Raw genomic sequence first — 22,897 nt, forward strand, 5'->3', positions numbered from 1 at the left:
AATAGGTGGAGCGATGCTGTCCGCAGAGAAACCCCTCCCTCTTTCCCCTCAGATGACCTATTTTCCTTTCCCTGTTTGTGTTTTCCATTAGAATATGAAAATATTCATGGCAATATCCAGGCTTTCCTATTCTGATTCCGTGTGCAAGCAGCAGCTCGTGCTGCACACGGGCAGTGGGGCAATCGAATACTTCCACTTCAGTAAAATAAAAATCCCGAGAGAGAACACCCACAAGGAACACTCACCTTTTACGTCTGAACAATCCATAGATACAGACGGTAACAGCTGTAAACTGTTTGTCTAAAGACAAAGTAAACCACAAAATTAATCTTATCCTGGCCTGATGACGTCCTTCAGTATCATTTTTGTCAGAAGGCAACCTTCTTCCTGTTGGCTGTAATTGGAAGAGCTTAAGAAACAGAATGCCTCTTTGAGAGGTTTCCTTCTCAAGTCCACACTGGAGACCCATGCACGAATCCTCATTTGAATGCAGGCTAAACATCTTACGACACATTGCTCCCTTAAAGCTTAGGTCCAAAACAAGTGGGGTGTTCTCGTGGTAAGGAGCTGTGTAAGGACACCCCGTTACTGGAGCAAGTGTTTTATTATATGTATTTTACACCGAGTGATTACTGGCCAGAGAGACATGATTGCGAGCCAGGTCACTGCAGGAGCTTAGAGCATTTAATCCTTATTTCTGTCAGTGCCACGTCACATCATAAGCAGGGACCGCAGAACCCACCTCAGTGTCATCCTTCATAAGTACACCATGTTGGCTGCATGCCAGATGTCATCAGTAGGAAGTGACAAAAATTTGGTTTTTGGGGGGGAAAAATTATGAAAACTGAGACAATTATCAATTTTGGATATATTTAAATTAATTATTTCCCAAATTTTCCCTTCTTGCCCATAAAAGCAGACAAGATAGGATATAAAGGTAACAGCATCAAAGCCTTAGGGAGATTGTCACAAAATATCACCCCTCGCTATCTGTCTTGAAGCACGTCACTACCGTGTTTTTGTTTAGTCTTTCGATGTTTTATTGTGGTCCTTATGGTATTTCATTTTGTCCGTCCTACGTAGTCAAATATGCACAGCTCTTACATTTAGTTGGAAATCCTGTTGGTCCTGTCCCATCCGTATGCAGCCTGAATCCTAATGTTTGTTAGAACAGATGCTAAAGCTGCTTCAGTTTCCCTGGGCTTTGCTTATTCTGTGAGAAGGAATGTACTCTTGGCATAAAGTATAGTCATTAATACTGACCTATACTTTGTGCGACTATTTAATACACTGTAATTTCACATGAATATTCGGCAACTCTGAGGCCAGATAAAATTAATGTTCCCTTTTTAAACATCAGTCATAAATTCCCATCCACACTCGTTTTCTTGAATTCAGAGGAATTTTTTTTAAAGCAACGAGGTGCTTTAAAAAGAAGCTTCTAGCAATGTTTGCAACGGATTAAAAAATTGGATCAAGGGGTTCTGAAATTATTTTCCTGAGATGTTTTCCCAAACCCTATACTATATCTTGTTGCTTTGCGAAAGGGGGGGGGAAGAAATGTCGGGTTAATTTTGTCTGGCCTGAAGCTACTTAGTGGGTCCTTGCATATATTTCTGTCCTACACAGGTAAGTGGTGTCTCAAGGGTCAGGCCAATCAAAGATGCCACTTGGGTAAGAACTAGATCCTTAGATAACGTTGCTGTCTCTATCCATGTGCAATTACAGTCTTTGTGCTGTTTATAAAGGCCTGTTTCCACTACGTGTCCTGTATCTGTTTCCTTCAAATGCAAGGTCTTTCCATACTCAAATCACTGGTGTTTTCCTTCCTTGTCTTGACAGAGGGTTGCCCCGGCTTGTGCAACAGCAATGGGAGATGTACACTCGACCAAAACGGCTGGCATTGTGTCTGCCAGCCAGGGTGGAGAGGAGCGGGCTGTGATGTAGCCATGGAGACTCTCTGTACAGACAGCAAAGACAACGAAGGAGGTAAGGAAGGCGGAACCTGAAAACTGAGTGCCAGAGCCTGGGTCCATAAGTTACAGCGACTGCATAAGTATCTGTTGGGAAGGAAAAACCAATCCCTGAAGATTAGGTTGGTCGAAAATGTGTGAGTGTCGATGGCTTGATTGCGCTCCCCGATTCTTCTGAACCGAAAGCCTGGTGATTGTCATTCATGGAAGGGGCAAGGTTACCAAGCTTCTGTATAAAGTCCATTGTTCCCCGTTCCTTTTTCTGATTCCCGGGTGGCTATCCTCTGCAACAATGGTATCCAGGGCGTTGTGCGTCGGGAGTGCCCCAGAAGTGTTTTAATAACTAAACAAGCCAAAAGATGCCAGGCATTTTTTTTTTCAAGCTCTTCTGTTAAAAATGATCAGTGGGGAGGGGAAAAAAAGAGGAAGGAGAAGAAAATAAAAAAGGAAAGCAAGAGAGAGCGGTCCCCTTGAGGCTGAATTCCACTGTCTTTTATCCTTAACTTTACACCCCTATAAAACGATTGCAGTATTCCACCCAATTTAAGCCTTCGGCAAGGAATAATTATTCTCCCCTTTGAGCGCATCCCCCATGCTATTGTATTTTAATTTCAGAGAATAGAGAGTGGGAGTTGGTGATGGAATAGTTGCCCCTGACAGCTGTTTAATTTTGACAAACCATTAGGAGCGAATCTGGTGTCTGGTTGGAGTTGCCGTCTGAGTCTGAGGTCACCTCCTCACGGCCTCCAGCCCTGCTCTTCCGGGAGATGGTCATCCTGGACAGTAGTGTTGGCTGGAGAGCACAGAGTTTACAGAGGCAGGCAGACCTTCCCTCCACCATGTAGCAATTACAGGGCGTTCAACCACATCTGCAACTCCACTCTCTCAATTGTTTCACCTATAAAAAAGAATTAGGGGGCTTTGAAGATTTTAAGTGGAAAAGAATGTATTTGGATTGTTCTGTGGTTGCAGCCATTGTCATTCAGATTTTCCTTCCTGTGGTTCCGGGGTGCTTTATCTTGACTAGTCCTAGAAAGTTGCCAAAGCAGACAGGTTGACTGGGGCCTAACTCCTCCAGTGACTGAGCCAGCATCCCTCAGCACCGGGCATACCCTGCACCACACGTAACTTGTTAACTTGCTTGCAGACTGATGATCTTTCCAAGTTACTTTCCTTGGCTATCAAGACAAGCCAGTAACCCTACCTAAAGCCTCCTTTCTTCCCCGCTCCTAATGGAATCCAGCAGTTGCCAGCCCTCAGAGCTTTCCTAGCTAATAATACCTTGTTGCCCAAACTCCTTGTGATCACGTGCTTACAGAAATGGCAGCATTAATCCTCTCTGAGACATAGCCCAGATGGCAACCTAACTCCTTGCTTTCCCCAGAAGAGCTCCAATCCCATTGTCTCTGGCGTCAGGGGAGGAGAGTGACTCTTTCTCCTTGATTGTGCAGTCCAGGTTTTTGTAGTCTTCTAAAAGGAGATTACTTTGAGGAGGTCCTACTTGCTCTCAGAGGGATGCAAACTGCGGGCCAAGTCTGTAGAGAGAGGCAGAGTAATTTAGGGGCTAATCAACTCTTTGGTATTATTATCAGCCAAGGAGGTTTTTCCTTTTCCTCAAAAATTTATCAACTGTGAATTGGCCCCATTCCCCTTTGTTTATTCTTATTAGCATGAAACTCTGCTATCTCTAGGCTTCTCCCTCTGAGGGAATCTGAGGGGATAGAACTACTCCTGTGAATTCTCTGTTATCTCACAGATTTTGCATGGCTGTCTCTAACCTAGTTCTGTTGTTCTTCAAAGAAGGAATCTCACAGCTGCCTTCATCACATCCTGAGGTAGTCACCTTGGGTGCCTGGGAGCCCAAGCTAGAGATTTCTTTGCTATAGGCACATGGTAGTGCCTTGGAGACGGTGTCTGCCATACTAAAGGCCAAATCAAGATGCATGACCTGTCTATGTAGGATAGTGGGACCGTGTGACAAAAAGAACAAAAAAAAGGAAGGCTTAAAATTAAGGTGGTACGGGCTGGAGAGATGGCTCAGCCGTTAAAGGCTAGGCTCACAACCAAAAATATAAAGTTAAGGTGGTACAGAAACCTTAGGACATGGGGACAGTGGAGTGTTGTAGGTCTGTTACCTATGTCGTCTGATGTCAGAATATTGAATTAGCCAGCACGCCTCTAAGTAACCTGATTTGGCATAGTCAGTAGCTGAAAAGGAGTGGGAGAAAAGGTTGATTTGCCCTGGCCAGAAATTAAACAAACAACATTGTGTGTGTGTGTGTGTGTGTGTGTGTGTGTGTGTGTGTGTGTGTGTGTGTGTGCGCGCGCGCGCACGCGCGCGCGCGCGTGCTTGCCTTCTTTAAACACAGTCTTAGGAAAGTGGTTTCCCATTCCCAGAAGTGACAGATAGATTGTTATAGTCAAAGTGATAGGCTTATATAAAAACGTCTTTATAAAACACAACACAATGTATGATGAATATACATACATAGATAGATAGATAGATAGATAGATAGATAGATAGATGATAGGTAGATAGATAGGAAGATAGATAGATAGATAGATAGATAGATAGATGATAGGTAGATAGATAGATAGATAGATAGATAGATAGATAGATAGATAGGTAGATAGATAGATAGATAGATGATAGGTAGATAGATAGATAGATAGATAAATGATAGATGGATGGATGGATGGGTGGATGAGTGGATGGATGGGTGGATGGGTGGGTGGATGATGGATGGATGGGTGGATGGATGGGTGGATGGATGGATGAATGGATGGATGTTTAGATAAACAAGTACATACAGGGAAGTAGCTCAATGTCTTCTACCAGTGACTTTCATCTACTCCATACTAGTTTCCTTTTTCCCACCGTGACCAACCCCATCGCCACTGTCTGATTATAAAGAAGGAACCAGTCGCTTGCTTTCCTCAGTCACTAGAGTCACTAAAAGGTACCCGTACTTGCCTTCCTGGGTCCTTCCTTTCCTGTTGTCTTTCAGACACAAATATCCAAACAATGGGCAGGAGCTTCTGAAGGAGCAGGAAGAAGGGACACTAGTAGACTGGATGGAGTGGAGTCCTTCTTCACTCTTAATACCTATGCATTCCCAGGAAGTAAACCTGCAGCCATGTCTTTTCATGGTTCAAACAGCTGCTGTGTGCACTGGGTGGCTGTGGCCTTTTGAAACTAAGGGGAGTCTTCCTCATGATAAGGTCTCTGACAAAGATCTGTGCTCTGGGGAACTGACAGTGATCCCCTTCTCCAAAGGAACTCCAGATTTCAGAGAGAGGCTGCTGACACAAGTTTAAAAAGGTATCATGGTAGAGTATTGGCTTGGGAAAAGTGATTACTGGTTTGGAAGACAGTTGGTTCCTATGTGAGGTCATGATTCTGTTACCATCAACCTATTTACTATCCACATGGTTGTCCTGATTCATTTCACTGCTCATACACTGTTAGTAATGGGGGTTTTGTGGTTGTTATTTTTCTCTTGGTTCATAATAATGTGTGGTGAATACACAGTGTGTGTGTGTGTGTGTGTATGTGTATGGGGGGGTAATAAATATAACTTTTAACAAAGAAAAAGTGATGTAGGGTAGATTGGTTGGTACCATTCATGATATTGGAAATATAGGGAAGGAACGAATCTGGAGAGGAAGGAAAAGATGTACGTTGTGGTTGAAACATGTTGAACAGCTGAGATGTGTTTGGCTTTTCATGTCAGCTAGAAAGATCTAGAAGGCAGATTTTTTTATAGGTCAAAAATTGATCACGCTGGAGCCAAGAGCACACAAATGATACGAGTATGAACTCGAAGACCCCAAGGCAGCACTGGTTCCCATAGAACAAGAATCAGGGGAGAGTCAGATCCCATTCAGTAGAAAGGAGCCCCCCATGTTACCAGATGTTCACTGGAAACAGTCGTGCACTGAACATGACACACTGATAAATCTCACAGTCACAATCCTGCCTCAGGATTGGGACCTTGTAGTAGGCGAGAGCAAAGGCGATAAGCTGTAATTAGCTTTAAGGAAAAGATAAGACTTTTTTAATAAAAATTTTAGAAAAAAAATTAAAATGTCCATACTTTGAAGAAAAAAGTGAGAGTCTGGAAAAACAGAGCAAGGCCAGTATCAAAGGTGAGAGCCCGAGTTTAATAATCTGACTGAAGGTGTGCCGATTAAGCCTGACAGAAAAATATATCGAGGATGATGCGAAGTGACTTAAAATGTTATAAAAAACAAAATAGGACAGGGTGGACACCTGGAGGCGAGACCAGAGGTAAGCCATTGTGGCCACAGACTGACATTTGTAAATAAGTTCTGACTGAGCCTCTGTGGTCGTCCTCATCCCCTCATCTGTTGTTGAAGCTTCCTCACAAGGACTGCTTCATAGCGACATGGCTCACGAAACCTAAAAATACCTACCATTGGGCACTCTATACAATAAACCTAACTAACCACCATTAAAGACCAGCAGATGCCTCAGGGAAGGCAAGAATGTTGTTTAAGATATGGACGGAATATAACTAAGGCAATAATGTTAGGAATCAAACAGAGGGGAGCATGAATTACACACCTACTTTACATCAGAGTGCCACTTACAGCACAGCGCAATGTGAAGAACCGCTCTTCACTAATAATGAAGGTTGCTATTCAGTGAGCTCTGACATTTTCTGATCTTCCGAGGGTTTTTTTTTTTTTCTCCTTCGATTAATGTTGTTAAAAATGGCGACTATTCCAGGCCAAATGTAAGCCGCCGTAGCGTTCTCTCGACTACAATGGAATCCCAGTGACTTTTCAGAAGCTATTCCACAGAGACAGTTTTGCAACGCTGTACATTTGGGCAAGTGGGTAATCAACTTAGTCGTACCAGATAGGCCTCTCTGCTGTGAGTGCAGACAAAGAATGAAAAATGTCTTCTCAAGTTATAGGAAGCCAGATTCATAACCATCCGTCACTTGCTTGGGCAAGTTACTGATAAACTCTGCACAAAAATAACAAACAGTGTGTCCCTGCATCTCGCCGGTTGAAAATGAGATTCTTTGTCTGATGGATGTTAGCAGAGCGGCTTGTAAAAATGCATTTCCAACTGATTAGTTCAGAAGGTGTCAATCTCGTGCAGTTTTATGACCTGCAGACTACAAGCCAGATGTACACTTGCTTTTTATAAACTAACAAAGATGGATGGCTGAATCTGAGCGCTCCTCTTTGGCAGCTGGACCATATATTGCCTAAGGGAGGGTGTTGTGGGAGTATTGGGATGGGAGCAGTTAACTCTTAATTCACCAGATTAATGGAGATTAAATATAATATTTGAAGGTGCTCTCCCTGTGGAGGAGTGTTCTGTAGGAACATAAAAAAGCAGTGTTTAATTATCCTCTCAGACATATGTATCATGTTCTAAAGCCACTCAGAGTGCGAAGTGAACTAGATCGTAGAACACATACTAAAGGATCCCCACAGAAATTCTACACACGATTGTCAATCGCCACTTAAAGGTTAAAGATGGTTTTTAGGGGTTGTTTTATTTTGTTTTTGAAGCCGAAAGTGATATTGAAGTCACAAGCCAATCATCTACTGCCCTTAGAGAACTTGAAATCTGTGTTTCCATTCCAAGAGAGAGAGAGAGCTGGGGAAAAAAATCTTACACATTATTATTATAATATGTCCTCATGAAGTCCTCAGCATGGCCTCATCTTTCTTCCATTCGAAATATCAAAAATATTTATACATTTTTCATCTTTATGGCTTTTTCAGTTGGAAAGATATATTTTGATAAATTTACATGAAATTTCAGAGCTCAGTTTCATTTGATTATCTTAACACATGGTTTTAGATTTTTGTCAAAGAATTAAAGCAAGCTGCTTCAAATAGTCCACAACCCATGACCTTCGTAATGTGCACTATCTACATAAAAATGGCACCCATAAAGAGAAAATATGTAATATCTCTTATCAGAAATTCAGACCCACTCGTTTCTATGTGTATAGAAATTATCACAATCTTTTAAAATGCTTATGTAAGAAGAGACAAGACCTTAAATATATGTCAGGTACCCCCCTATTGAACTCGCTTCCTCCAGCTTCAAAGGACATAAGAGAGAATTTTAGTTGCTGTCTGTGGATCCAGTTTCAAGGGATTACCAAAAAAATCCAACCTAAATAGACTTAAAGTAAAAAAGAATGCTTTAGCTTCTAGAAGGCCAAGGGCAGCTTATTAAAAGACCCCAAGGAGGCCACTGTGTTTATGACCTGCTGGGTTTTCTCAAGCCTTTGACTCTGCTCATTCTGGGATGGACCGGTTGCCAGATAGGTCCTGTGGTAGCAGAAAGCTGGCTACAGCAGTCCTTACTCCACAACCTTATGTTTCATTCCAGTGAACATCGGACAGAGAGACAGAGGCTCTGTTCATGTAGTTCCTGACGTCATCCTGACATTTTGGGACCACAGTGAAAGGAGTACGCATGTGTATGTGCATGGTCTGAGAGTTGGAGAAGCTACAGATTGAAATGAAAAATCAAGGGAGGGTGGGAGTGAATGAAGTAAACAAAAGGCCTCTCCATTCTTCCTAAGCAGACACTGGGACTAAGGGTTCTACCTGCGTCTCATGTTTCTTACCTCTCTCTCCTGTGTTGCTGTTCCCTTCCCCCTGGACTAGAAGTTTAATCTATTTCTTTTGTTAAGAGAATTTAGTGCGTTTTTATTTGTTTTGAAGGGTATACATGTGCTACATAGCAGGCACGTGGAGATCAGAGGACAGCTCGTGGGAGTCAGTTCTCTCCTTCCACCATGTGGGTCCTGGGACCAAACTCAGGTCATAACAGGCCCTGGTAGCAGACGTGTCTGACCACTGAGCCATCCTGCCGGCTCATCAGCGTCACTACCTCCTGTCTCTGTTTGCCGTCAGATAAGGAAATGGCAAACTAAGTATGGTGTAAAGCAAATAAATTATTAGGATATGTTTAACAGAAACTGAAAGGGGGGGTTGTCCCTTGTATAAATAAAACACAGACACATCATCTAAATATTTTTTCATCTGGGTTTTTCATAAGATCACCTGCACCTTACGTGTAAGGTAGCTTCAGACCTTCTTGTCAGTTACTCAAGAATGTTTGATGTCTTCACACTATTTTTTATTAATCTATTCTGAGATACAGTTACGAAGTAGGTCCAGTTATACGTATTTAACTGGTGAACAGCCAATGGGCTTAAAGGGCGGGCCATGGCAGTGACTGACAGCCACTCACATATCACATGGTTGGTGACAGGCCTCCCACAGAATTTATCAGGCCTGCCTTACTTCATGCTGGGATACGTCCTGAGACCTGCATCGCCAAACCATTTGATCACTGCACAGACTCGCAAATGTCTTACAGAAACCTAGACATATAAAGCAGTCACTTACCCCAGTCACCTAATATTAAAGAGAGACATTGATCCTGAGACATGGGAAGCTTCGGTTGTCATAACAAGGCACATCGCTTCATTACATTGGACGGAATATACTCTAAAGTGATGGCAGATGGTATCATGGAACAAATAATAAACCAGCAACATAATTATCTATTACCACTATTAAATATTATGTGCATGGTGACATGTTCCTGGCAGCCCGGTTTTCTATAACTGGCCTGCGCTGGGCAAGCAGGCCACACTAGAAGGCAGCAACGCCAGGTCTTTTGAGACCACCCACTGACGGACAGCTCCTTGTTAACAGAAACGTGTCATGTGTCAGGTGATTGTGAGCCACCAGTGTTCCTTTGTAATATTCCACAGAGGCATTGGTGACTGTACGATGCTCCTTTACATCATGAATATGGTACCCCCATGTTTCATGGTTGACAGTTTTATAACCTCCACAATCATGACTAATTCACATTTGCCATGTGTGTTTTTTTTAAAAAAAAATAATACTGTACTTTAAAGTTAGCAAAGAAAAAGATCAATTTAGAAATGCCTTACTCCCTGCTGGAACATGATTTACCCTCTTAGGAGAACTATTTCTAAGGAAGATGGCTGGCTAAACTCACCCACTTCATGTTAGCGTGTTTGTGTTAGCACTTTCCCATCTTTCCCTTCGCAGAACTTTTCCTAGTTTTAGAGCTTCACCGTACCTGGGTACCGGTCTGTTTTCTCTATGTGCCTAGTGTGGGAACTCCTCGGGCATTTCTCTAAAACATAGGCAGCTTCAATAATTGTGCTTACAACTAATCTTGATTCCTTCCTACTAATAAGGTGTTCTAATCAGTAATCCATATTCCTCACTGGGAATAAATGTTACATGATTACTTTGAACTGTCCTCAATCTAGCTCTTTATGTTCTGTAAAAACAGATGTGAATAAGACATCTGTATTCCATGAGGCCTCAGAAGGGATGCCTCGCAGAGAGAGCCACCAGATACACAGTGGTAAATTAACTGGCACGGAACAAACCCGCCCGTAGCACAAGTCACCCTGCACCTCCACGCCAGGAACGGATCCGGCTAACCAGTTTGCTGCTCTCTCTGCAGATGGCCTCGTGGACTGCATGGACCCTGACTGCTGCCTCCAGAGCTCCTGCCAAAACCAGCCCTACTGCCGTGGCTTGCCCGATCCTCAGGACGTCATTAGCCAGAGCCTTCAGACACCATCTCAGCAAGCTGCCAAGTCCTTCTATGACCGAATCAGTTTCCTGATTGGGTCGGATAGCACCCACGTGCTCCCTGGAGAAAGTCCGTTCAATAAGAGGTTAATGCTTGCTTTCCTAATAGAGACGCGGAAGGGTCTCGTGAACAGCTCTGCGTGCGTTCTGTGAGATGCTGATGAGTGTGTGTTTGAGAAAACTGCTTATATATTTTTTTTCCTTTTTTGAAAAATTCTTCATCAGACTTCCCATTTCGAGCATTTTTGACACCGTTCACATACTTTGTCAACTGCAGTACCTGAGACTTAACAGGACATCCCGTTAAGGATGTCAATAAATCTTCATTTAACTAGTTGATTTTTTTTTTAGCACAGTTGGAAACATTTCCGAAGGCACGATGAAAAGACCCCAAAAGGCAAAACAGAAGTGCACTTTTTTTTTTAGCTGAGCTCACTAAATAATATAAATTATGAATTAGTGTAATGGAGCTGCTAACGGCATGGCAGTGAGGTTGCATAAGCTGTTTGACTGGTGTTTTACAGAGCAGTAATGACCTGAAAATCAACCAGAAACTGAAAGCAGGTGTCTCGCGTCTCGCTGAGCGAAGGAAGATGATTTATGCAGAACTCCTGGGTCTGCAGTCACTGAACTGCATTAAGGCACTGAGACCCACAGATTAGAAGCTGTTGAACACATGTTTCTTATTGCCTCCTTAAATCTTGTGCTTCATGGTCCCAGCGGATTTACAGATTGCCCCAGAATTCACTGGAAAGGATACTTTTCTTCGAGAAGTCATATATATGATATATGGGGGGGGAAAGCGTCAGTTATAATTTTTAAAATTACTAGTCTTGATAATGCTCCAAAGAAAATAGATCGCAACAAATTAAAACTCAGGGCGAACACCAGGCATCTAGAGATGTAAATTACACTGAAGGTAAAGGGAGGTGGTCTGGGGCTGTTTCAGACCTGCTCTTTTGTGAATAGTGCTTGATTGTTTATGATAGGGACATTTTTACCTTTGGCCTGGATTATCTATAAATCATGGTAATGTTGGCCGGAGACGACAGAGATTCACTCAGACTCTTGTACTTTTCCCATAGCCTCGCATCCGTCATCAGAGGCCAAGTACTAACGGCTGACGGGACCCCGCTTATCGGCGTCAACGTGTCGTTTTTGCATTACTCGGAGTACGGATATACTATTACCCGTCAGGACGGAATGTGAGTCATCCCCCTGTCCCTGTCAGAGGACGTGCAGCATGAGGCTGGGCGTCGGCCCGTCGCCCGTCATACTGCACTGTCTCTTTAACGGAAAGACAACCACCTCAGACTCTAAAAACCCAGGACGGTGCAGCAGGCAGAGAGTGCGAGTCATGTGCTCATACGCCATAATAGTTCATTTCTGAGGCGTGATAGCAGACTGTGGCTCTGTCGGACGGTGTCTTTTGTCTTTGAAGAGTCATGTTGAAATCTTTATTGGAGATGTTTCTTACTGTCTAACTGAGTTCAGATGGTTCCAAAGGACAGACAGGAAGTTAGGGAAATAAAAATACACAGCTCAGCGGATAGAGAAGGGGTGTTTGAGTGCTTGAGAATCCATTTCATGTGAAAACTAGGAGGAAAGATTGTTTATGAGTCATCTTACCTTGAGGTGAGCTAAATTAGTCTTCGTACCAGGACAGCTCACTGAGTCAGTTGTTGTAAGGTGGCATTCACACAGTTAGTCACTGGATGGTGACGGCTCACTAAGGTGGTCTTGTACACTGACAGCTCACTTAGTCAGACTAAGTGCATCTTGTCTGTTCTTAGGTTTGACTTGGTGGCAAATGGTGGTGCCTCTCTCACCTTGGTGTTTGAGCGTTCCCCGTTCCTCACTCAGTACCACACTGTGTGGATTCCCTGGAATGTCTTCTATGTGATGGATACCCTTGTCATGAAGAAAGAAGAGAACGATATTCCCAGCTGTGACCTCAGCGGGTTTGTGAGGCCGAGTCCCATCATTGTGTCGTCGCCATTGTCCACCTTCTTCAGGTCTTCTCCTGAAGACAGCCCCATCATCCCCGAGACACAGGTAAGGCACTACCGAGGGCAGCATCACCACATGGAAGCATTTCCAGCCGTGGGTTGCAAAGGACACTTTTTAATACTTCCAGGATTCTAGTGATATCTAGGTGCGTGTGATCTGTGTCCTAGAGTAGAAAAAAAAATGTCTTAGAAAAGGTGACCTTTGACAGGAAACATTAACTTTCTAAGGGTATTATCAAAAAAAACTTAGTTATCATCTTTTAAAGTCTAATAATTTATCTCTTAGTGCCTTAGTCTCCACAGGAATAAAATATCTAACTTTTAAAGAAACAGTCATGTTAAATATTCAGTTTATCTCTTGAAATAACTACAGATAATTTCCTTCCTCTGTGTTTAGAAATAACTTTCAGATCCTAAAGGCAAGACATTAGGTATAACACCAGTGAATATCGTTCTGATATGCAAAGTAAAACTATGTGGTTCGAAGCCAGGCCAATGGTGCAGGTCTGTAATCCCAGCTGTTCAGGAGGCCGAGGTAGGAACATTGCAGACTCGAGGCTTTCCTGGACTACAGAATGAACCCAAGCCACCTTTGGACAACCTAGGGAGACCTTGTTTCAAAATAAAAAGTAGATGGGGCCAGAGAGATGCCTCAGCTACTATAAGCATTTGCTGTTCTCCCTGAGAACCAGAATTAAGTTTCCAGCAACCAAGTCAGGCAGATCACAGTACTAAAGGGGGCTGGGAGCATTGCTCATTGGTAAAGAACTTGCCTAGCATGTGTGATTCTTGGGTTCAATCCTCAGTACTACATCAACAACAACAATAATAATAATAATAATAATAATAACAACAACAACAACAGCATGAGTTTTAAAGCGCAAAGCACACACAACAGCTTTGTCACATTCACTCTTCAAACATGCTTGAAATGCTCGTTCTATGGCAGCCATTGTAAATGGGGACCAGTCGTAAACCAATCAGACAGAGTACCTGCCCTCGGCAAGCTTAGCAACCAGAAAGAGAGAAGAAACTGAGCACTTAATATGCTTCAAGTTAAGATAAGGCTTTAGAAACTCCAACGCAGGGTAAAGCGGGTCGAAGTGGGAATCCTATATTGTAATAAGGGGAAGCGATCTCTCTGCCAGGGTGGCACTTGTCAGTGGAAACGTTGAGTTTGAGTCCAGGGGGTGGTTGAAATTCAGGGTAGGAATCTTGGGGCGGGGGGGCTGGCTCACAGATGCACTTATAACATGTTTGAGATAAAGAAGTGCAGACAGAGATGGCAGGAGGCTAGATCAAAATGTAGAGGTTATAAGAAGGCTCTCCTGGCTAATACTGTGTGGAAATGACATTCCGGAGATTTCCAATGTCCAAGTAAACTGAGCAGATGCTCTGGGAACTGCACCATGACCTTATTCGATTTGATCCTCCATTCTCCAGGTCCACCTTGTAACTTGTAACTTCTTAGTTCTAAAACAGCCTCATTCAGAAGCAATATCTGTCCAGAGGGTGACAGATTTCTAGTGAAATCTACCCACGATGATGTGTTTCAAATAGGCAACAGGTCCACGAATGAGTGTGGTGTCCTTGCTAGCCATTCACACAGTAGGTGTGACGTAATCTGAGGAGGGTGACAAGACTACCAGGACACAAACCCTGTCGTTAGAGGTGCAGTAAGTATCTGAATGAGCAGTGGGAAGGTTCAAGACAGAGAGCGATGCATGAGTGAGTCAGAAGCAGCGCTGCCGAGGGGAGATGAGGCGGGAAACGTGCTGAGTGACAGCAGCCGAGAGCCCACAAGATGGGTGGACATTGGTGGGATAGCTCATTGAGCAAAGCTGGTGACCTGCATTTGATCCCATGTGGTAGAAGGAAAGGACCAACTCCCTGAGATCATCTGCCAGCCTACAGTCACAACCCCACCCAGACCCATGCACAAGATAAATGAGTGAATGTAAAAGAAGAAGGAGGAGGGGAGGAAGGGGGGAGAGGAAGAAGAGAAGGAAGAAGAAGAGGACGAGGAGGAGGACGAGGGGGAGAACAACAACAAGAACAAGAAGAACAAGGAGGAGGAGAAAGAGGAGGAAGAGGAGGAGGAGGAGGAGGAGGAGGAGGAGGAGGAGGAAGAGAATGTAAATGAGGGAGGAAAGAGACAAGAGAAAAATCCCATCCAGAAGGGGCACTGAACTCCCTGGGCTGTATGGAAGCCAGAGTCTGGCTAACCCAAGTCACAAGATAGCTGACAGGAGACAGAAATAATGAACAGACTCCCGTTGGCTTTATTCCTATGTCTGGGTGGCCAGAGCTCAGGTAGCAGGTGCCCTTAGCTATGAAAAGGGGCAGGAGTAACAGCAAGGAAACAATAGACAGATACAGAGTATCAGACGGCAGCCCGTAGCTTCTGAGTGCTTGAAGGCACCCAGAGTGGAGCTAACAAATTATGCAGCTGGCACAGGAGGGTTTAAGGGTGTATCTTCCCGTTTTGTCAGGATTTATATTTCCTAAGTAATAAAATATAACATGGTAAGGTTCAATTACATAGGAGAAATGCACGCTGTAATGAACTAAATTACAGATATTTGTTCCTTGGAAGTAGGTTAATGATGACAGAGACAATAATCGGTTATTAAAATTAAGAATAACATGGTATTTTGAAATAGAGTAGTAAGTCCTAGCAGGTCACAGGAAGTGGTTATTAATGAATTCCCTTGCGAGGAGAAAGACTATCGAATGTATGGGAAATTATTTTGAAAGTAAATTAAGAGGAAATATGTTATATTTTCTGGGCCAGTCAGGATTCACAGACTGTTTTTTCAAACAAATGCATTGACTTTTCTTCCTCTCACAATAGAGTAAGTTCCCTTCAGATTGTCTACTCTCCATCCTGTTCTGTTCTAAGACATCCGTCAGCATTAGATCTCCTGGTTTTCTTAGACGTAGGGGAGCTTTAAGAAGTTTCTGAGTGGATGGGGTGGAAGGATAAAAGGTTAGAAACTAGAAACGGTCTTCCTCAAGACCACTCAAGGACTGAGTATTGGCAGAGTTAGTGAGGACCTCGGCTGTATTAGACCGACACGTTAGAGCTGTGCCTTCCTTCATAGTCTGTTACCTCACGTCCCTTCCTCTTCACGCCAGCTGCCGTGCAGACCAGAGTGGGAGTCACTTTACTCTGTCCCTTGGTGCCAACTTGCTGCTGTGTGTTCTGTTATACGTCTATAACGCCTGGAGTTTTACTTCAGAAATCCAAATGGGGAGACGGTAAATCCGTGTGCACCGTTCCTCACTGCACTTCGTGAAAGGGATAGGGAACACGGAGCCACTATTCCAAGATTTTTACGACAGGAAAGGCAGTCATTCGTGCCTGAGTGATTAGTGTGTATAGCGATATATACTAACGTTTAGGAATGCCATCCCCTTCCCAGTAGAGGAAGTGGTTGTTTTCAGACACAGGTTACTTTGTTTGCTTGTTTATTTATTTGAATTCCATATGTGGGTATTCTGTTGACATCATTTCCGCCCCTCCTCTTCCCTTCCCACACCCTCCACGCCCCAACTCCTTCTGAAACCCTAATTCTTACTACATATATCTGTACATGTGTGTGTATCAGTAAGCTATATGAGCCTATGTGGCATCACCCCTCGTGTATGTGTTCATGACTGACTGCTCGGAATTAGATAACGAATGGTGGAGAGAACTCCTCCCTAGAAGGACTGATTGTGTCTGTCTCGGCAGCCATTAATTATCCACAGCTCTTCAGCTAGACTTCAGACCTTGTTTGGTTTACGCCATCCACATGGGATGTCAGGTGGTCGTGTCATTTTCTTAGGCCATGTTTAAGCAACTATATTGTTGGAATTTCGTGGGTGCAGTTTCCCTGACAGATACGCCAAGCGCGCCCTGGTCCTCCGGCTCTTACAGTCTTCCCGCCCACCTTCAGTGGTGTTCCCCGAGCTTACGAGGATCATTTAGCATTGGGCAAACCATGGGCAGTTGTCCTCTGAATTTTGACCAGTTGTGGATTTTTGGGATGGTATTCGTCTGCAGAAGAAAGAAGCATTTTTAGTGATGAGATAGGCATGAGTTCAACAAAGGTTGCCTTGCACAGACACATGATAAGCCTAGAAAAAGATCCATTATTAGTTATGAAACTAATAAGAACATAAGTAGAGTCTCTTTAGAAAACCCCTTAAAGAATTTTTATATACTACTGAAATGTATTTCAAAATCATTAATTACTATTTGGGTATAATGTATATTTCTTTTTTTATTGGATATTTTATGTATTTGCATTTCAAATGTTATCCCCTTTCCCGGTTTCCCCACTCCCGTGCCCCTCCCCCTGCTTTTATGAGGGTGAGCCCCCTCCCAGCCACTCACTTCCACCTCACTGCTCTGGCAGTCCCCTATACCGGGGAAATAAATGAGCCTTCACAGGACCAAGGGCTTTCCCTACTGATGCTGGACAAGGCCATCCTATGCCACATATGCAGCTGGAGCCATGGGTCCCCCCATGTACTGTTTGGTTGGTGGTTTAGTCCCTGGGAGCTCTGGGGAGGGAGATGTGGCTGGTTGATACTGTTGTTCTTCAGCTATTGGGTATCTTCCACTGCGCTACCCACATGGACAGCTAACCATCAGGTTAAACATATATGTAGCGTGTAATTGAGGCAGCCTCACATGGATAAAGTTAGCTTCCTACAGGCAGAAATCAGAAGCATGTTTCATCTTACATGTTTCCCTCTGGGAAAATAAGACACACTGCTTTAAAACATTAGCTCCTTTACCGTGTTATTAAAACTCAGTGGTTTTAATGTGGGTCCGTGTAGTTCAGTATGTAATTATGAGGATGTGCTGTTGCTACGTCCCCTCTCAACGTGTATCTGGAATCAACTACGATCTAACCCAGACGCGTCTGCGCTCCTCGCCGTCGTTCCCGTCGTTCTTACAGTGACCCAGGTAGGCTAACGAGGCCATAGCCTTAGTTAGGTTTAGCCTCTAAGGGACCAGCTAATGGTGCGTCCCTGTTCTGAGGTGACCACTGTACAAATGTCGGCTCTGTTCTCCAAGTGACTGGAATAGAAGATGTGTTCATCAGAGTCTACTGAGACTACAGACTCGACAAGCTGGGGTATGGAGAGTGTGATTAACTCCAAATAAATGACAAGACGCTTTCTGGAGGGAAGCATTAGGCTGGGCGAGGAGTTGTTTTGTGATTATCAGATAAGTTGACAGCTCAGATGTTATTTGTGAAAAGGAGCCAGCTGTGTCTTATTTCCTGTGCTCTGCTGAGTTCTGCTCACTGTGTCTCACTGTATCGAGCGAGCTCCGCATCCGCGAGCCCAGTTAAGAGCCTGTGCCTCTTTCAAACGCAGGTCCTGCATGAAGAAACCACAATTCCAGGGACAGATTTGAAGCTTTCCTACCTGAGTTCCCGAGCGGCAGGGTACAAGTCCGTTCTGAAGGTCACCATGACCCAGGCCACCATACCGTTTAACCTCATGAAGGTCCATCTGATGGTAGCCGTGGTCGGGAGACTCTTCCAGAAGTGGTTCCCTGCCTCACCAAACCTGGCCTACACGTTCATCTGGGATAAGACAGACGCATATAATCAGAAAGTCTACGGCCTGTCAGAGGCAGTTGGTAAGTTTCTCGGATATCCTCTCTGCACTGAGAAAATGGGGCCAAGGTGAGAGAATTACAAAGAGGTTCTCAGGAACCTATGGTAAGTAGCAAGATAAGTAAATATGGTGCCTACACGTTCATCTAGGGAAGTCACAGACCCATTGTTTTTGATCTACCATGGGGAGAGGAACGATCCAGCGTGGGGAGAGGAACGTAGTGCATACACTGGGAGGAAAGGCTGTTAGTGTTTCCACTGAAACTGGCTTACGAATCTCCCATTACTATGTCCTTTCTCCTGGTAACTGTTTTCATCTTTGTTTGTTTGTTTCTTTCTTTCTTTCTTTCTCTCTTTCTTCCTTTCCCTGTGGTATTCTCTTCTGTTTACTTTACTCCTTCCTTTATGACCTGACCTCTCTAGTTCTTATCATCATTTTAACATTTTCTGTATGTGACAGTGAACAGGGTTTCCATCACAATGATGTTTAGCAGAAGGTCAAACAAAATTGGGATCCAAGGATATTTCAGCTCCTCTGCTCAGAGGGCCAGTGGGAAGATACCAAATCACTCGATTGACTGTGTGACCGGACATCAGAGCTTGACACGTCAAGTGTAGTGCAAGCTCAGGCCGGGACATCAACAACTAAAGGAAATCATGGGTTTTATAGCTTCAACTTTACTAGAAAAAAGCTTTTTTGTTGTTCTTCAAACAAAAAAAGTGTCTAGAGTAGAATTAGTTCTCACCGAATCACAATCCTTGTGATTCATTGTGAACTAAAGTGAATTGTGAATTGGTATTAATTCCTATCATAAATACCTACCATAAATATTTTCCATAATGAAAGTTCTTAAGAACTGAACAGTTTGGATTATTTATATAACAAATATTATTTTTGTTGGTTTTGTTTAAGTAAAATTTGCTACTAACTTGTTACAATTATTTAGCTAGTTTCCCAATCTGAACTTAATATTGTGCTAAGAATCCCTTGTAAGAGTGACAGAGGTCCTAATTTCTACTAAGTCCGTGTGAGGTAACATTTGGAGTTGGTTGTTTTTAATCTCCCATATAGTCGAATCCCTTTACATTAAAAATGAACTGCTTAATAAATGAGGAGAGCTATTAACTCAGATCACAATTGTGAGTTTCCCTCCAAATCATAAAGTTCCTTCCTTGTCCTGTACGGCTGAGAGGATGAGCTGTGGTTTACTTACTTCCCTTACAGTGTCCGTTGGGTACGAGTATGAGTCGTGCTTGGACCTGACTCTGTGGGAAAAGAGGACCGCCATTTTGCAAGGCTATGAGTTGGATGCTTCGAACATGGGTGGCTGGACCTTGGACAAGCATCATGTCCTGGATGTTCAGAATGGTAAGTTCTTGCTCACACTTAAGGTTGCCCACCCTTGCTCTGATTGTACTACGACAGCTCTCTATCCTCTGAATACCGTAGGATTGGAATTAGAACAGAATACTGATAACGAGATCATTGGAAGACCATGGGATTGTGGGACTCTATTACTGAACTTTACGGTGTTCCTGTGTTTGTTGTTACAGTACTTTGCCCAGTAGAGTGTAAATTCCCTGACTTTGGTGAAATCACTCTGTCTATATGAGTGTCTCTCTACAAATCCATCTGTGAGGGCCTAATTCTTCACAGCGGTGTAAGAGTTACCAAAACTGGCAACAGTGTGATTTATTGTAAGCCAAAATAAAAATCCATGGTACTTTACCAAGAGATTTCCAGTAGATTCTTGACAATTAGTCTGTCCAAGTGTCTAGTTGTATCCCCTGCCACATACACACAAACACACACACACACACACACACACGTTAGTCTGCATTAAGTAAGAAAAAAAAAAGAAAAAGAAAAGGGAAAAAAACTCTCACTCGAAAATACTGGAGCTTGATTTTGTGAATATTAGGAGAAATGAATAACTTGAGAGAAAAATAAAAACTAAAATACTTCTGACATCACAAACCAAACTGCAGAGTGTGAACCCTCTCCTCATACACAAACTGGCTCTGGTTGGGAGGAATTCTGTTCCCTCAACCAACATTCTATTCGCATGCTTGCCCACATGTCAGAGCATCCAAGATGCTCAGTCGAAAAGGCCGGGCCATCTGGTTACCAGCCCTAACCTGTCTTAAGCCTTCTCACGCTGACAGGTCTCCACCATCCCTCTCGGCATAGCTAGAGGAAATGTCCGGGTTTGCTGAGTAGTATCCCTTTTGACTCTTGGGAAGATTTGGAATGTTGAATTGAGACTATCACACAATTAAATGCTCGTGATTGACGGTCACGTTTGGAGTGATGTTTCTTTGATGTTTGTTCTGTCTTTAAAAATAAGAGTTGCAAAGATATATCTTGACTTCCTAAGATACTGAGTCATCGTTTCCAAGTCAGTATTTGAAAATGCCGATGCCTTGCCGAGAGGACATAATGAAGGATAAAATGTAGATCACTCGGGAAGAAAAATAAAACAGAAATACTCCTCATGCCTTTACCAATTTTGCAGCAGCGTTTAGCTCTCTTCCTTTCCCACGTGTCCTGGTCATCCGTTGACATTCCAGAAGGCTGGGAACAGAGCCCATTTCAAGCACCACACAGCACATACATTATAAATGCAGGGGTGTAGCTCATGTAGGAGAGTGCTTGGCTAGCACGCACAAAGCCCTGAGTGGTATCCACATCCACACGTAAACTAGGCTTGGTGGTGCACACCTGTGATTCTAGTTCTTGGGAAGAGGCGAAGGTGGGGGGCGGGGGAGGCTCAGGATCGTCCTTGGCTTCGTAGACAGCTTGGCACTATCTAGAAAACTTTAAAACTTAAAAGAAGAAGAAAAGGTGGAGGAGGGGGAGGAAGAGGGGGGAGGAAGAAGAGGAGGAAGAGGAGGAGGAAGAGGAGGAGGAGGAAGAAGAGGAGGAGGAAGAAAGTCCCAATCAAGGAGAGCTCTCCATGTGTCAACTGCAAGCTTCCCTTGAGCTGTCAGTGTTGTTTGAGATGGCGGTACTCTCAATCTGTGCTGTGAGTAACGCTGAACTGAATCATGGTCTTTCAAAATGCATAGGCATGTGCCAACCATGCCTGGAGCTGCTCCTGATTAAATTATTTAAAATTCTACCTCCTATATTTGTCTACATATTTCCATGTTCCTGCATGAGTCCTTTAGAAACAAACCTTGGGGAACAGTGTTCTAGGTTTGCTTTAGTGATGACGAGAATACAGTGTAAAATGTGACAAGTTTTCTTCAAGGGGCTATAAAGCCATAGGGGTAATATAGGCATCAAAGCCCAGCAGGACTCTGTAACTCAGCCCTATTTAGTTACTTAATAATAGCATTCGGAAAGATTAGGAAGTATATAGATATCGTACGGGGTTAGGTAATATAAATATGCATAAACATGTATATTCTAAACAAGAGTGTATAGGAGGCGTTTTACTAAAGGACCAGGTCATATTTTAAAAGTGAACTGTAGTGTTCTAAAATACGTTACTTGAAAATGCGAGGTCACCTGAGTCCCATGGTGAACCGATCGCAGTTTCAACTTGTGTCCAAGAACAGTCTGACGAGTGGTGGCTGTCCAAGGTGACGTGTGCCTAATTGAATAAACGAAGTGATTTGTAACTGTCGAGCTGGATGAGTTCTAGACATAGACAAAGGAGACACAGACCCGGGGTGACAGGTGTTTGTTCAGGCCCCCTGGAAGAGGGAACAAACATCGAAGTGCTCTCCCTTCTGTCGCGCTGCACTGGAGGAGAAGTGAAGGGCCCATCATCCCAAGTAATCGCATAAATCAGAGGCACTAGAGCACCAGGCTGACTCATGGCTCTTCTTCCGATCAAAAATGCAGAACCAACTCTCCCAGGAAATTATGCTTCCATAATTGTCAAATAATGTAATCACAGAAAGAAGAAATCTTAGGTATCATCCGTGCCGTCTTTGAATATTCAAGGCAAAAAGCATCTCATCTCTTGTTATGATCTAGACTTATTTAAATTATTTTCCCTTAAATTTGAATAAGCCTGTTTTATCATTCCTGATTTCTTTATGTAAATTGGCCATGATTATTACATCGCCCAAATAGCAAGGCCTTTTTTTTTTCTTTTTAAGAAAAAGTAATCACAAAATGCACCTAAAATGTACTGAGCTATAAGGGGAACGTAATTATTCTGATCTCTTCTTCACTTTCAAATTATCCCGAAGTGGAGGAAAAATCTTGTTCTCGAGTTTTCTGTTTGTACCTTTGCAAGATTATTCCTTTAACGGTCTATCTGCTACAAAGCATGGTCATTAGCTCTGAGAACTACTTTGAGGCATAGAAAGCCCAATAAATACAATATATACTGCTCTAAAGGCAGAGCAGCAAGTGGCTTATTCAGATAATAATACATTGAGGACTATCATAAAATATTCAAAGGACAGGAACAGCTGACAAGCCAGTGGAGAGCAGACTCAAGCCATTGATCTGCATGTGGTAACAGCGAAGTGAACCAAAATTAAGTCTCAGCTCAAATCTAGCCTCTTACTAGGAAAATATTGAATATTCCCTGGGAATTTTTTGTTCTCACATTTTCAGTGAAGCCCATTAAGGAGCAGACTGGCATTTTTGTCTTTGTAAAATTATTGACACTTTCGAGTC

At 43.3% G+C, this 22,897-nt stretch overlaps 1 protein-coding gene across 1 annotated transcript in view; it reads left to right on the top strand.

Moving 5' to 3' along the window:
- Positions 1 to 22,897, top strand: part of Tenm3 (teneurin transmembrane protein 3) — a 603,629-nt gene that overhangs the window by 527,850 nt on the left and 52,882 nt on the right. The window contains exons 14-20 of the mRNA XM_032919375.1: positions 917 to 937; positions 1,843 to 1,989; positions 10,495 to 10,711; positions 11,711 to 11,830; positions 12,419 to 12,680; positions 18,011 to 18,278; positions 19,481 to 19,624. Coding sequence (XP_032775266.1) covers positions 917 to 937; positions 1,843 to 1,989; positions 10,495 to 10,711; positions 11,711 to 11,830; positions 12,419 to 12,680; positions 18,011 to 18,278; positions 19,481 to 19,624 — 1,179 coding nt within the window. The remainder of the gene's footprint in view (positions 1 to 916; positions 938 to 1,842; positions 1,990 to 10,494; positions 10,712 to 11,710; positions 11,831 to 12,418; positions 12,681 to 18,010; positions 18,279 to 19,480; positions 19,625 to 22,897) is intronic.

Source organism: Rattus rattus, chromosome 13 (assembly GCF_011064425.1).
Source record: "Rattus rattus isolate New Zealand chromosome 13, Rrattus_CSIRO_v1, whole genome shotgun sequence".
Taxonomy (NCBI): Eukaryota; Metazoa; Chordata; class Mammalia; order Rodentia; family Muridae; genus Rattus; species Rattus rattus.